Here is a 14,341-nt window from a genome sequence, read left to right as displayed (position 1 = left end):
TTGAGTCATTTTTCACTTTTTTGGTTTTGACTGTATTGCCCAATGGATGAGGCACTTGGTCTACGGTGTTCTTGACACCTCCAAGGAGCTGCCATCCCCAATAAGGCCAATGTTAGTGTCAGTATCTGCATACTTCCATCAGGGATCAAAATTCACTCTTTGCATATGCATTTTAGGAGTCCCATACTAAAAATTTTGCATCATTCCATTAGGTCATGATATACTGATCCACTGATGGTTGTTTTCTCTTCAGAAAATCTTTCCCTCATAGACTATACTTGTTGATCCTTCTTCAGATTGTGTTCAGTTAGGGTTTCATAATTAATCTGCAGTTCATTTCATTAGGTCATAGGGTATGATTTCATTAGGTCTAGGGTTTCATCACCAAGGTCAAGAAACTGATTTCAAAGTGTAAATAAAGGTCAGCAAGGGTATGAGGATGATCAATAAATCAAGCATGATGGCTTGTAAGTCATAGCTACTAAAATCATTATCTTTTTAACCTAATGTAATTTTCACCTCAAAAACATCTTTTTGAGGTGAAAACAGAGTATTTTAGTTTATTTTGTATTTCATATGTAATTTTAAGTTCCTATATGTAATAATTGATCTCAGCTGCACCAGAGCATTTCTCCTTGCTGCAAGACCAAAAAACACTGCAAAATTCAAGTCAAATTGAGCATTTATCCACCTGCAAAGATACAAGAAGAAAAGGCATTAAAACAGAGTTTTGAAAAAGAACTAGAAACATTGAAAAAGTGGGTTTTTCAAAGTGAAAAATCAAAATCTTCTTCTATTTAAACCCTCATGCTTCATTTTCAAATTCATTATCTTCATTTGCCAAGCAAGAAAGTGAAAGGGAGAAGAAAGAAAGTCGAGTTTGAGTGAAAAAGTCTGGCGCTGCGCTTTTGGCAGAGAGGCATTGCACTTTTGGCCGAGACAGACTGGCGCTACGCTTTTTACCTGGTCTTGCACTTTTCCCCGATTTTTCCAGAGCAAAATTGAATGGGTGCTGCACTTTTGTCATGGCGCTGCACTTCTGAGCGAAGGCACTGCACTTTTCCCAGAAGTGACCAAACACCTCCAAATCTTCCAGCAAGCTTCAAATTTGTTTTGCTCTCCCTTCTTACAGGTAGGTACATGTCCTTCATCCTAATTTTGGGTTGCTAAATCTAAGTTACAAGCATCATTGGTCATTTGTAATCTTGAAACCCTAAAATTCTCCCTAATTCTACCTAAACCCTAACTCCTTCCTACTCCTCTCAACACCCAGCCCTACAGTCCTAAAATCACCCTATCCCTTTCCCCTCTTTCCCACTTTTCCTTCACATTCCCTTTTGTCTCTTTTCCCAAGAGCTCAAGGCACAAAACCCTTCTTCTCATTTCCATTCATTTCCTAGTTGCAAGACCATTTTCCATCCCCTCATTTCTCATTTCCACACACCTCAACCTTGCACACATGGACCTGGAAGACCAAGACTATGAGGAGGAGAACACAGCCAGTGATACCTCAACTGATGGAGCCATGCAACCGAGAAAACCACACAAGGGAGGTAGGATTATCAGAGAAGAGCCATCAAACCTTAGGGAATTGCAGGCCTCAGAGTTGGCTGTCACATGCTTCAAGTACCTTGGCTGCTATGAATTCTATGAACAGGTTGAGAGAGTGCAATATCACCCGGAGCTCACTAGGCTTTTTGCAGCACATCTTCATGACAACAGGGTGACTCTTGCTAGGGTAAATTTCACCATTTCATCTTCTATTATTGCAGATGCTACCAGGATTCCTAATGTAGGGGAGAAATGGTTCAAGTGCCAGGATCTAGATGAGTACTATTATGAACCTTATATCAAACCCCAGTACAGAAATTAGGTGAAGAGACTGTTTCCTTTCAAGTTTCTTGAGAACAAGTATGTCCCCATGATGAAAATCATCATGAAGTATTTCACTTGTGAGGGTCGGTTCTCCAGGTTGTATACTTATCATATCAGGTTCCTCATGCATTTTACCAGGGTGAGGATGTTAAATATCCCTTATTACTTATTCAAGAGTATTGAGAAGATGGCTTTTATTGTTCGAAGGAAGCCTTACCCTCAACAAATGAGCAACCTTTATCATTACTCCCTGATCAAGGTCATTGTGCTTCATCATCTCAATCTCCTTAACATCCCTTGGGAGACCTTCATTTCTCATGAGATCTTCAGGGGTCCTCAAATTCCTCCACCAGTGCCTCAAGAAGTAGGAGGACCTTCTAGCCCAGCTAAAACAGATGAGGAGGCCAAGGAGACAAGAACTACTGAGGTGCCTGTTTTCATGACATATCAAAGGGGCACTAGGAGATTATTTGCAGCAGATAGGTGAGTGTTTTCTCCACGAGATGTGGAAGGGGCCTTGCCTTCTTCATCAGCTCATAGGCAAATGCTAACTCCACAAGATGTGGAAGGGGCTTTGCCTTCTTCTTCAGCACAACAGGTACAGGTGCAATAGCTGCACAAAGGAAAGGAAAAGATGCCGGATGATGATGAGGAGGAAAGAGATTTTGACTTGACTGAGCATGATGAGCTGGAGTAGTGTTATACTCATCATGGAGTTGATATCACTGACTTGGAGGCTCAGGACGAAGAAACCATCAAAGACATCATCATACGGGAAAGGGAAGCTCAAGTGCAAGCTTTGGCGGAAAATTTGGAGAGGGCCAAATATGTCATCACATATTTGGAGCAAGAAAACAAGCAATTGACTGACAAACAAGTCCTCATGGAGCTAGAAATGCTCAAGATGAAATGACAAAGTGGCAAAGAGGCACAGGTCACTTTGACCCCTATTGAGCAGGAGATTGAAAATGATAGGGAGACTTGGCTTGAGAGAGTCAACTTGCACCTTGAGAAGCTGTTACAGAAGGCCAACAGAGACAATCAGATGATCAGACACATGGCTTATCATTACAGGACCCGAAACAAGATTTGCAATATGAGGGTCAAGAGAATGAAAGCTAGGCTAAGGTGGGCCTTGAAAGGCAAGAAAGAGGAGGATAGACTTAGAATGCTAGCTGAAGCCTCCTTGGCTCATCAAAGCACATGATGGTGGTGCTTCACACCAATTTTGGGCAAGTTTTGAACAAATTTTGTCATTTGCAATTTTGAATTTCATTACACAGAAAAACTGCTTAAAAGCGCAGCGCCATTGGCACCGTGCTTTTCCTAGGGGAACCCATTGAAGAAATGGCTTGCATTTTTGGATTCATAGTGATGAGGACATGCACCCTAGCAAGTTTCAAAATTTTTGGGGTAGAACTGGTCCACCAAAAGGTAAAAAAACACCCTAAAAATGACCTTTTTGCCACTTTTTGGACACACAGAAGCAGTCTTGGGAGAATCAAGTTTTGAGGGGTCAAATGAGCTCCAAATGCAGAAATTCTAGGTGTTCTAGAAAGTAGACTTGAAGAACTTTCCAATGAGCTATCATGGGATCAATTTGGATGTCAGGAAGGTCTCCAAAAGGGACCTGAAAGTGGCGCTGCGCTTTTGCCCAGTGGCGCCACACTTTTCATAGTTTTTGCTCAGGGTTGTTATTTTTCCAATTTTTAACTGTAATCATGATTCTCTCTCATGGTGGATAATTTACCTATGTAAATGATGTCATGGCTTGTAAATATGATGGATAAATATTAATAGAAGGTATATTCATTGCTTAGGAGTTAGTTTGAGCCCAAATGAATCAATTTTTCACTTTTAGAGGCAAGTTGTTGATGATGCCTATATTCTTGTTTCTTGTTCAGTATTAGTTAGATTAGCTCCTCATCTTAGGGATTCGACCCCTAAGGATGGGAGGAGGTTGAAATCATGTCTATATCTTCTTCTTCTTTCTCTTTGTAACTGGTTGGACTCAGTTGGATTCTCAGAGCTTGATTGTACATCATTGTAAGCAGTTTGGCAAGGAGATTAATAAGATTTGCAGCTATTTTTATGGGATCCCTGTGGTATGGATTTTTAGTACAGTTTCTTCTTTTGTGATCATTTGTTTACATGTTTTATGTATGCCATCATTCATTTCATTGCTTCTAGTTGAATGTTTTCAAGTTTGGTAGGTAGAATCCATTATATTAGTGCTCTGCCTTGGGAAATCATTCAACATTTCATGTTTTCTACTGTTTAAGAAGGATCAAATATTGTCACATGCCCTTCTTAGCTCATCATAACTCTTAAACACCTCACATCATCAAGCCTAAAGTGCTAAAGCCTATGCCTACCTTGCCCCATAGAACACCCTGCATTTCTGACCTAATTTCCCAGACCTAAACTGCCTAGCTCCTCATAATCCGACAAATCACCAACAAAATTCAATCAAAATCTTCGAGCTACTATACCTAGCCTAAAATCCTTTACCTGATCTAGTCATCTTGATTGAGATCCTTACGGAGAGAGCCCTCTGCTGGCCTAGTAGGGCTAGCTACTCGGCTAAGCTTGGTTTGTGGTTACCCTGGCATTGCCACCCTTCACCTTGAGGTCAATCTAGGTGATAACACCATTCACACCACACAAACTCAGAAATTGAGTTATCTGTATTAATAAACAAGTAATTACAAAAGGATTCCTTTTTGGCCTGATATTCACTATTAGTGGCCTTTTCCTTTCATGTTCGTAGGCTTACAATCAACCCTATCTAACTAACTCATTCTCTAACTCCTAGCTAGCTAACCCTCGAATTAACTAACTCTCTCTATGCCTTTTAGGCATACATTTATACAAAAGGTTATGTAACCTATTTCTTGGTTCAAATCCTTAATCTGCTCATCAAGTCCTAAAATCTCTCAATGATCCCTTGAGGATCTCAACAACTTAACTAAATCCTAAGGATTCTCTTTAATCCCCAAAATCATGAAACCAATTCCTATTCTAGGATTTACAATATTTCAAAATCTCTCAATCCTCACTAATCACTCATCATCACTCATGTTTTCCTACATTCGAGAACATTTACAAATATGCCTCACAATACTTAATTAATCCATATTTTAGTTTCTCTCATTAAAATCACTCAAAACTTTAATAATTACATTAATTTGATACATAGGAATCCAACTTCCTTGAAAACACAAGACCCCCTATGTCTACTAAAATACAGAGAAATTTTTGAGCTGAATGCTCCTGCGTCAATAGATTTGGAATTAAGAGGATCTAAGTTACTTTTGAGAAAACACTAATAAAATGTTTTAAATATAAGATTATTTTATTTTATTTTTATTTTCACTAGTTTTATATAATATATACATTTCAAATTTTTATTTATTTATTTATAATTCACATTCTTCACCTTAAAATGTTAATTCACCTCCCATCATATTCAAAAGTAGAAAACATATACCCATAGGATACAATCTTTCTCTCATTTAATTATTTTTGCTATTAATATTTTTTAAAATATCACATATCAATTTCTTATTAAACATTGAAGGAATTACAAATCTCCCTCATACCTTGAATTAAAAAGAACTTATTAATAGAATGTTTGATGTTAAAATATTTTATTCAACAGGCATATTGAAATGAAACACATTAATATCTTTTAATATAATATATCATCCTCATATTAAGAATGAAATAAATTACACATCTTCATTATAATGGAAAATGAAAATATAAGAATTTTTATTTTTATTTTTATTTTTTATTTTTTATTTTTTATTTTATTTTTATTTATTTTTTTAATCTAAAATTGATATAAAATTCTCTTATTTAATATGAACATTGAAATATTTTATTTACAATTTGCACATTTTTTTTAAATATTATAATATAATATTACACATCATATAATATCAATAGCCAAAAATTTCTCTTATGTGATTTCTACCGATAGACTTTTCTTAAATCAATAATAATATTTTTACATGTCATTTTTCAACTCCATATTAAGTAGTGAAGAAATTAGAAATCTCTCTCATACTAAAAAGTAAATTAATTAAATTTTTAAATTTCAATGATGTAAAATTAAGGTAGAAATTAAAGTATTTTATTTATAACCAACATTGTTTTTTAGTTATTACTATTTTTTTGTTTGTTTGTTTGTTAATGTATGTAATATTTTATTATGTTTAAATGCAAGTTACTAGACAATATCTACTTCATATCGGGCCTCTAAAAGGAACTAGTAAACAAACATATTCAAATAGTTTATTTAAGCTCTATACTGAAATATTTTTAAAAGTATAATAATTATTCATCTTTGGCATTACTTAAAAGTGAAAATATAATAATTTGTAGTTTTTTAGTTTCAATACCTTTATCTCTCTTTAAAATTTATATAAAATCATGCTTTTTCACATGGACATCTAAATATTTTGTTTATGGTTGAGAATGAGAATGAAATATTTTTAGTACATCTCCTTCATATTAGGTTGTAATATCAACCACCAAATGAGCTAACACATGAAAGTGGCATTATTGATAATGCGTTTAATGAATGCTAACTAAACATGTATATTTAATTTTGTTTTTTATTATATAGCCAACGTTGCTTTTTATTCAAAGAATATTTTTCATTTTTCTTTATTATTATAATTGGCATTACCTTTTGTAGAATTTTTTATTTTTATTTGAAAATATATATGTGTCAACTCAAGATTAAGCATAGAAAGAATTACACATCTCCTTCATGTTGGATTGTAGAATGAACCTCTTAAGGAGCAATTTATACAAAAGTAAGCATTCTTAAGAAGTAGAATAGAAAAGTGACAATTTTTTTTTAAATAACAGGAAAAATGGCTAAAAAAAAAAATTTACATATTTAAGAAGAAATAATATGAATGTGATATCATGCTCAACATTGGTACTTTTATTTGAGAAACTCTAATGTCTTAAATACATGTGAAAGTTGCATGTACACAATAGGTGAAGGTTGCAAATGTCCCAATGTCTAATTAATCAACATCATCCATTGATGGCCTCTTTTTAATACAACTTCAGGAACACCATCCATTAATGGCCTCTTCTTAATTTATTTAGGAAGAATTATATGGCTTCTACTATATGGCGTAAGTTCGAGGATGCACAAGCAAGATTGAATAAAAAAGGAGGATTTGATTTGATTTCTTTTGCACTGTAAGCTCATTAAGTCTTTACAATTCATTACTAAAATGGAGAAATCCTATCTCTCTTATCCTATCTTCAGAGAAGGAAGTGATGGGTTCAAAACCCAACTTTATGAAAATTATGGTATCATTCCTTTTCCATCACTCATTAATTCGATAATTTTTCTATACAATGTCAATATAGATAAAAGTACTAAAAGGCAAATAGATGAACAACTTTAAGAAAGCTTGTATGGTTCTATGTTATTTGGATAAATTTTCCATACAATGCCAAGACACATAAAAGTATTAAAAAATAGTTCAATGAACACAACACTTTTCGCAATAAGTTCTATCAACTCACATTATGTTCACATATAGGCCTTCTATTATCATTTTTGGTCAACATTTCTACTTCAAGTGCTGCCCATATTCTCTCTTCAATGCCTCTTCAAGTTCATTTCTTACCCTTACAAATTGCAGACCCTTGGTGAGAGTACCTCAAAATTGAGAAATTCATATTTCGCTCTTCATACCTATCACAGTTTGTCTTCGTAGATTCTTTTTTTTTTTTAATGAAGCTAGTGTTGCCACTTTGAGGCTACTTTGTTTCTTTTGTTCATAATCATTTATGTTGATCACCTCCATCCTAAAGATTCCATACATACTCCCTCCTACCTTTTCCCTCCCTATGCAATCCTCATTGGTTAGTAACAATATCTTGCTTTCAACTACCAAATGTGTTATGTTCAACTTCACTAAATGCGAAAAGAGTATTTATTCCCTCTCAAATAAATTCAACATTCTCAAACATATGCAAAACAATGCCTCCTCACATCATAAATCTCTTTGATGTTGTTGTGGTTTGATTTCCTTCATTGTCTCTTTTGAACATTATTGCTAATTATGTTCATTCGACCTTTCCAAGACTCATCATCTTTGATTATTGAATCTACATATTGTTTTTACTTCTAGATGCATTGACCATGATTCTTTCTTGTACAAATTTGTTCATTTTGAACTTGCTTAAAGTTCCTCTTCATTGCACAAATTGGTTCTTTTTATAGACTTTGGCATGAAAGATCTAGACATTTGAATTGTATGTGTTTGCAACACTTGTGAACAAAAAATTTAATGTTCGATGTCCTCAAAGTTTCTTGCACTAATAGAGTTTGTTAAGGTTGTGTTCTTGGGAAACAACATTGACATAATTTCCTATAGGTATGTCATCATGTTCCACCAAACCTCTTGATTTGTTACATAGTCATCTCATGTAATTTCCAACTCATCCATTCATTGGCTGAGTATGCACCCCACTTCATTGATGACTACTCATATGACTTTTGAATGAACATTCTTAAGTGAAAGAGAGAGGTATTTTTTTCTTTAAATACCCTCAAGGCTCTTGTTCAGAACCAACCATTTCTCTCTACCAAGAAAATTGCACAAACAATGGGGAGAGTGTTACAACCAAATCTAACACCTCCATATGATGTAAAGTCCCAAGCATCTCATGATTGTTGTTGGTGGATTGCATATGCAAAATATCATAACTAACCACTCATACAAATCTTTTCTAGATTTGAAGACGATCTTCCAAGTGGCCTCTTCTCTGACTCAAAGCAAGTGATACCTTGACTTTAAGTCTAGTTTGTTGAAGTATTTGGATTGCTGAAAATGATCTAGCAAATCATTTATCTTAGATAAGGGGTAACTTCTCTTAAGTGTAATTTTGTTTAACACCCTATAATCAATGCATATCCACAAAGACCCAACCTTCTTAGGCACAATTATAATGGTTGACCCACATGGTAAGGTACTTAGTCGAATAACACCCTATTTGAGTAATTGTTGCAACTACTTCTTCACCTCATTTCCCCCCATAACAAACTGTTTGGATAGCCCAATGTTTGGAAATTTAGATAATGATCATAGCCGCATCTCGTGCTCCACTTCCATCTTGGGTAATATCCCTTTAGGTTTGGAACACACCACTATATGCCTATAACACCTCTTCCCATTATTGTTGTCATTTCTTAGTGCACCCCTTTAGGGATGACTAACTCATGGACTCTTATACAAACTATTTTTCTCTTAAAAAATACAAAACATACTTCTTTCTAGAACTGATAAACTTTTTCACCTAGTTGGAACTTACCTATGAGATCTTTGACTTGCCCTTGTGCCCATTGATGACGAAGGATTTCCTTCCTTTTTTGAAGCATTCCTAGTTGGATCTCCACATGAAAATTTCATCCCACGTGTAAATATAGGGACTCCCTAATACAAATCTACATACATCAAATGGAACTACATCCAACTCTCCTTTAACAATAAAACTAACACCAATAAGAAATTTGATTCTATACTATTTGCTTACCTTTATCTATTCCTCCTTGTGAACCCATCCTAATGGACATGGATAAGCATGGTTATGAGTCTCCAATCCCAATTTCTTGACCAAATCTATTGCTATAATATTTTCCTACGATCCCGAGATGAATAGTGCATCAAGTTTCATCTTCTTGATCTATATCTTTATATGGAGGAATTTGGTCATTTCCTTCTCTTCCTATTACTGAAAACTACTCGGATTCACCCCTTTTGCACTAATGTATATAAAATTTTCGGCTTTCCACTTGATTACTTGAATCTATAGCCATGATACTTTTCTTCTTCACATCTCTTTTTTTTTTTTAGGTTGAGCTCTAGATACAACTTCCAACACTTCTTATATATGATCATCAATATTACAATGGTGGTTGGGATCTTTGCACTAATATAATATCACTACCATAAATTATATTTTTAAATATACAAATACATTCTACACTCTAAACAATTTTAAAACATTTAAATGATAAAATTTCACAATTCAAATTTATAATTTCAACTAACTATTTTTAAAATTAAAATAAATCAACTCAAAAATACATAAAAATCAAAACATAAAAATGATTAAACTACAACCCAACTAAAATCTACTGACTGCAGTAAAACAAAAAACAATAGCTATATTAATAAATCTCCATCATACAATAACTGCATTTAGTAGCAGGGATAATGCCTAACTTACATTTAGTATGAGGGATAAGGCCAAAGAGACAACTCCTCGCAATCCCGACCATATAAGAATAATTGCCTCCTTCCAGGTTATACCATAACCAAAATATTTTAATCCCGGATATAGTACAACCACAACTATAACTCTGGTAACTTGTACAAACACATAGAGAAGAATGAGAAATCCCCAAGATTGATCTGCACCCGAAATTGCATTCAGTCAACAAAAGGCCAAATAAAATATTAAAAGTTTAAAAACTTGCCTGCCAATTATGTAATTGGAAAAAATCGTTACTAAAAGCTTAAGAAAGTTCTAATGCCTACCGAATATAGAATTTCCTTCTATTTTAAAATCTAGATTTTTCAACCTACCAAAAGCATACTTTGACACACATCTTCTTGATAAATCCAAAACATGAAATTCCAAAACATGAAATTTCATGGAACATGAGAAATTCAAATTTTCTGCAAATATAAGTCCCTATATATCCATGGTTCAGTCCATTAATACTAGCCAGACCTGTCTTTTTGGGAATTGAAATGACCATGATTTAGTAAAATTGAATGATTTAAAAAAAAAACTTAAATGAGCATAGAAGTGTGAGAAAAAATGATATAACTAAAAGTTAATATAATTGGATATTTGGGAAAATTTGAATTACACAATGAATTATACTGGATGGTTCGAAACATGTTGAGATGATGTGATTTTTATTTAAAAAAAAGTTACTTTTTCAAATACCATCCAAACGTGTGGACAAAACTTTGATGATTTGATTTACCAAAAGTTTTCTTATTTTGTATTGTTAATTTTTCCAAAAATAAATAGCGGAAGATATTATTATTTGTGTATTTTTTTCTTTTTTTAATATGACTATTTCATTTACCATCAAAACCATATAAAATTTATACTAATAATAATAATTCACTCAAATAAATAAAATTATACTTTTAATATTTGTAATTTAATAATAAAAATTATTAAGTTATAATATTATTCATAGTTCAACATGTTTATCTTGGAATAGGGTTTTGAAAATTTTAATTTAATTATCAATAATTATTAGGTGGATGGTAAGGATATAATCTCCATGGAATATTTTAGAATATTATTAGTAGTATCACAAATTAAAGGTTGAGATTCATCTCAAAATTAGTTATGCCCTATTTGGCCTTTGAATTAAGTTGATTAATTAAAAAACATCTCATATGAATATGGGTTATGGTTTTGTGTGGTATTAGTAAGCCATGACATTGGTCAATGGTATTGTAATAAAGCATATTTACAAGTTTATAAACTCCATGGTAAAGTGGGGGTGAATCTCCATAGTTAAGAATCTTGTGACACATTTTTTCAAATGTATATATATTTAACTCATATACTAGTGTAGCCATATAAATTAAGTTGTTGTTAAGCTGATAAAGATTAAAACACCAAAACACTTATGTCATAATACATCTCACATTGTCAAAAAAAATCATAAAAATTAACTAAAATGTAATTTTATTTTAAGCGAGTGCAACCATATAAATTAAATGATTAGTAAATGCACATATGCATCAATCACAATAAGCATCAAAACACTTATTTTAGCATACATCTCAAATTGATAAAATCAAAATAGTAATTAGCTAAATTATAACTTTATTATTATTATTATTATAAATAAATAAAAACATGTAACAAAGAGATTCACCCCACTTTATCATGGAGATTCTTAATATGTAAACATGTTTTGTTACAATATTATGGGCCAATATAATGGCTTATCAATACCACATGCCCAAAAAAACCATAGCTCATTTCATATGACACTTGTTCATATAGTAATATTTTTAATTAATAAATTTAATTATAAGGGGAAAAAAGAATAACTACTTTGGCAATAAATCTTAGCCTTTGATTTATGTATACAACTAAGAATATTCTATGGAATTAAATCTCTATCCTCCATCTAATAATTGTTAATAATTAAATTAAAATTTTGGAAGTTCAATTCCTAAATAGACATGAATACTTATTATTGGCGTAGTCTAACTTATAGACGAAATAGCGTTTTCCACTAGAATTCACCAAAATTGAGCAATACAATTTCAAGATTTTTTGCTGTTTAAAATACATTTTTAAATCCATAAATGGATTGAGCACACTTGAAAACCCTAGGGCACTCGAATTATGCGATTAAGCAATTTAAACTCAAGTTTTGAGTTGGATTTCGATTAAAATTAATTAGAAAAATGGTCGTGAATAAGACAATTTCATATATAAATTAGACTACACCCTTATTATTTATTATTAATCATAGATAATAATAATAATAATATTCTTAATCATGGAGATTCAACCCCACTTTACCATGTAGATATATTTATACGAACATGTTCATATGAGATTGTTTTTAATTGATAATTTAATTAAAAGAGCATAGAGAACATAAATGCTTTGGAGAGAAATTTCAACCTTTGATTTATAAATACTACTAAAGAATATTTTAGATGAAGTTATAATTTAGTTAAATTATTATTTTTTTAATTGTGATATGTATCATGATCGAAGTGTTTTGATGTCTATCAACATTTAGCATAATAATAATAATAATAATAATTTAAAATAAAGTTATAATTTAATTAATTTTTAAGTTTTTTTTTAATCTTAACAATGTGATTGTTAAAAATAGCAAAAAAAAAATCCTAATTTAATTTGTCCTTGAATGGTGAAGGAACCCACGCTAGGGTTTGATCCCGCTCCGCGACCTCCCCTCGTGCCTCTAGTTTAGGCCTTCAGTGCCCTGCCAGCCATGGCGGATCCGTAACAACATACTCGCGCCCGCTCGTTCATGGATATGGTCTCTGGTCGGCCGGGAGACCAAGCTTCATTCTTCACAAAGTTTGCCTCCAGCTTTGCCTTCTGTACGACACTAGGAGGAAACTCTGACAAAGAAGGAAACTTGAGCAGAAAAAGACAAGGCTGCAGACTTGCCCTTCCTTGCTAACGTCAATCCTTCAAAATCTCAGGAGCAACCGCAGGATCAGGGAAAAAAGACTAAAAATAACTGCAACCCCAAAGCCAAGAAAATCCCAGAACTGGAAATCCAGGACCCCAGGGTAGCTGAATATAGAGAATACATGCAGGAACACGCAGTTATATGCAAGTTCATGGGCATCTGGCCAACTGAAAGAGCCCTAAACTGGTGGATTCAAAGCAAATGGACACCCAAAGGGGAGATCAGACTTCAGTTGGGCTCCAAAGGATTTTTCACAGTCATCTTTGACCTCCTAGAAGATAGAGACAAAATATTTGAAGGAGGACCCTATTTCTATAATTCAGTCGATTTATATATGAGATTCTAGAGGGAGAACTTCACACTGGAAAAAGAGGTCTTTACTAGGGTTCCAGTCTGGGTACACCTCTACTCCTTACCAACTGATTATTGGGCTCCTTCAGTCTTAAAAGGAATAGGAGATCAGCTGGGGGAGTACCTGAAAATGTTTGAAGGCAACAAAACGAGTCATTATGTTTCCTATGCCCGAATTTGCGTATATATAGACATTTCTGGTGCCCTGCCAGAAGCAATTAAATTAATCTTCAGGGACGAAGTCTGGCTGCAAAGTATAGACTATGAACATATTCCCTTCCGATGCAGAAAGTGTCATGAGCATGGGCATCTCTTTCGAGACTGCCCAATGAATAAAATCCCTCAAACGCAAGAGCAAGCAAGTAAACGAAAAGATAGAGAAGGATTTTCTAAGTTCATCTCCAGGAACAAGAACAATAGGAAAAAGGTTATCCCCAAGAAGAACCTATTTAAAGAAGTAGGCCAGAACCAGTTCAATGTACTGAACAGTACCCAAGAGCAAATGGATCCTAACGAACTGATAGAAGATGAAGCAGGAGAGGAAGAAATGAACCCAATAGACAACGAACACGATGAGAGGGATACAGGTAATACCAACAGAGGAAAGGAGCATGCACAAGAGGATACAAAAATGGAGCAAATAGAAACAGAGGAAACACTAGAGGAAAACACTATAGAGGAAGCTCTGCAGGGGGTAGACCTTGCAACAATTGTAGAGGAATGGAAACAAAAAGGAATAAATGCCATATCAGAACAACAATTACAAAAAATCGAAGGAGCTTATCTCCTCCAGGAAGAATTAAAACTCAAAGCTCACCATCTAGTACAAGAAAGCACAGTTTCAAAGGGCAT

The 14,341-nt window shown here is 33.7% G+C and overlaps 1 protein-coding gene across 1 annotated transcript in view; it reads right to left on the bottom strand.

Moving 5' to 3' along the window:
• LOC149234376 (sodium/hydrogen exchanger 8-like) overlaps window positions 1-14,341 on the bottom strand; it is a 1,053,364-nt gene that overhangs the window by 269,202 nt on the left and 769,821 nt on the right. Inside the window, exon 12 of the mRNA XM_089371820.1 lies at window positions 10,147-10,331. Within this exon, the coding sequence (XP_089227946.1) occupies window positions 10,147-10,331 (185 nt within the window). The remainder of the gene's footprint in view (window positions 1-10,146; window positions 10,332-14,341) is intronic.

This window comes from Pinus tabuliformis, chromosome 8, assembly GCF_031772625.1.
Source record: "Pinus tabuliformis cultivar Carrire ecotype Pingquan chromosome 8, CPIR1, whole genome shotgun sequence".
Classification (NCBI taxonomy): domain Eukaryota; kingdom Viridiplantae; phylum Streptophyta; class Pinopsida; order Pinales; family Pinaceae; genus Pinus; species Pinus tabuliformis.
This window is presented reverse-complemented; position numbering and strand designations above follow the sequence as displayed.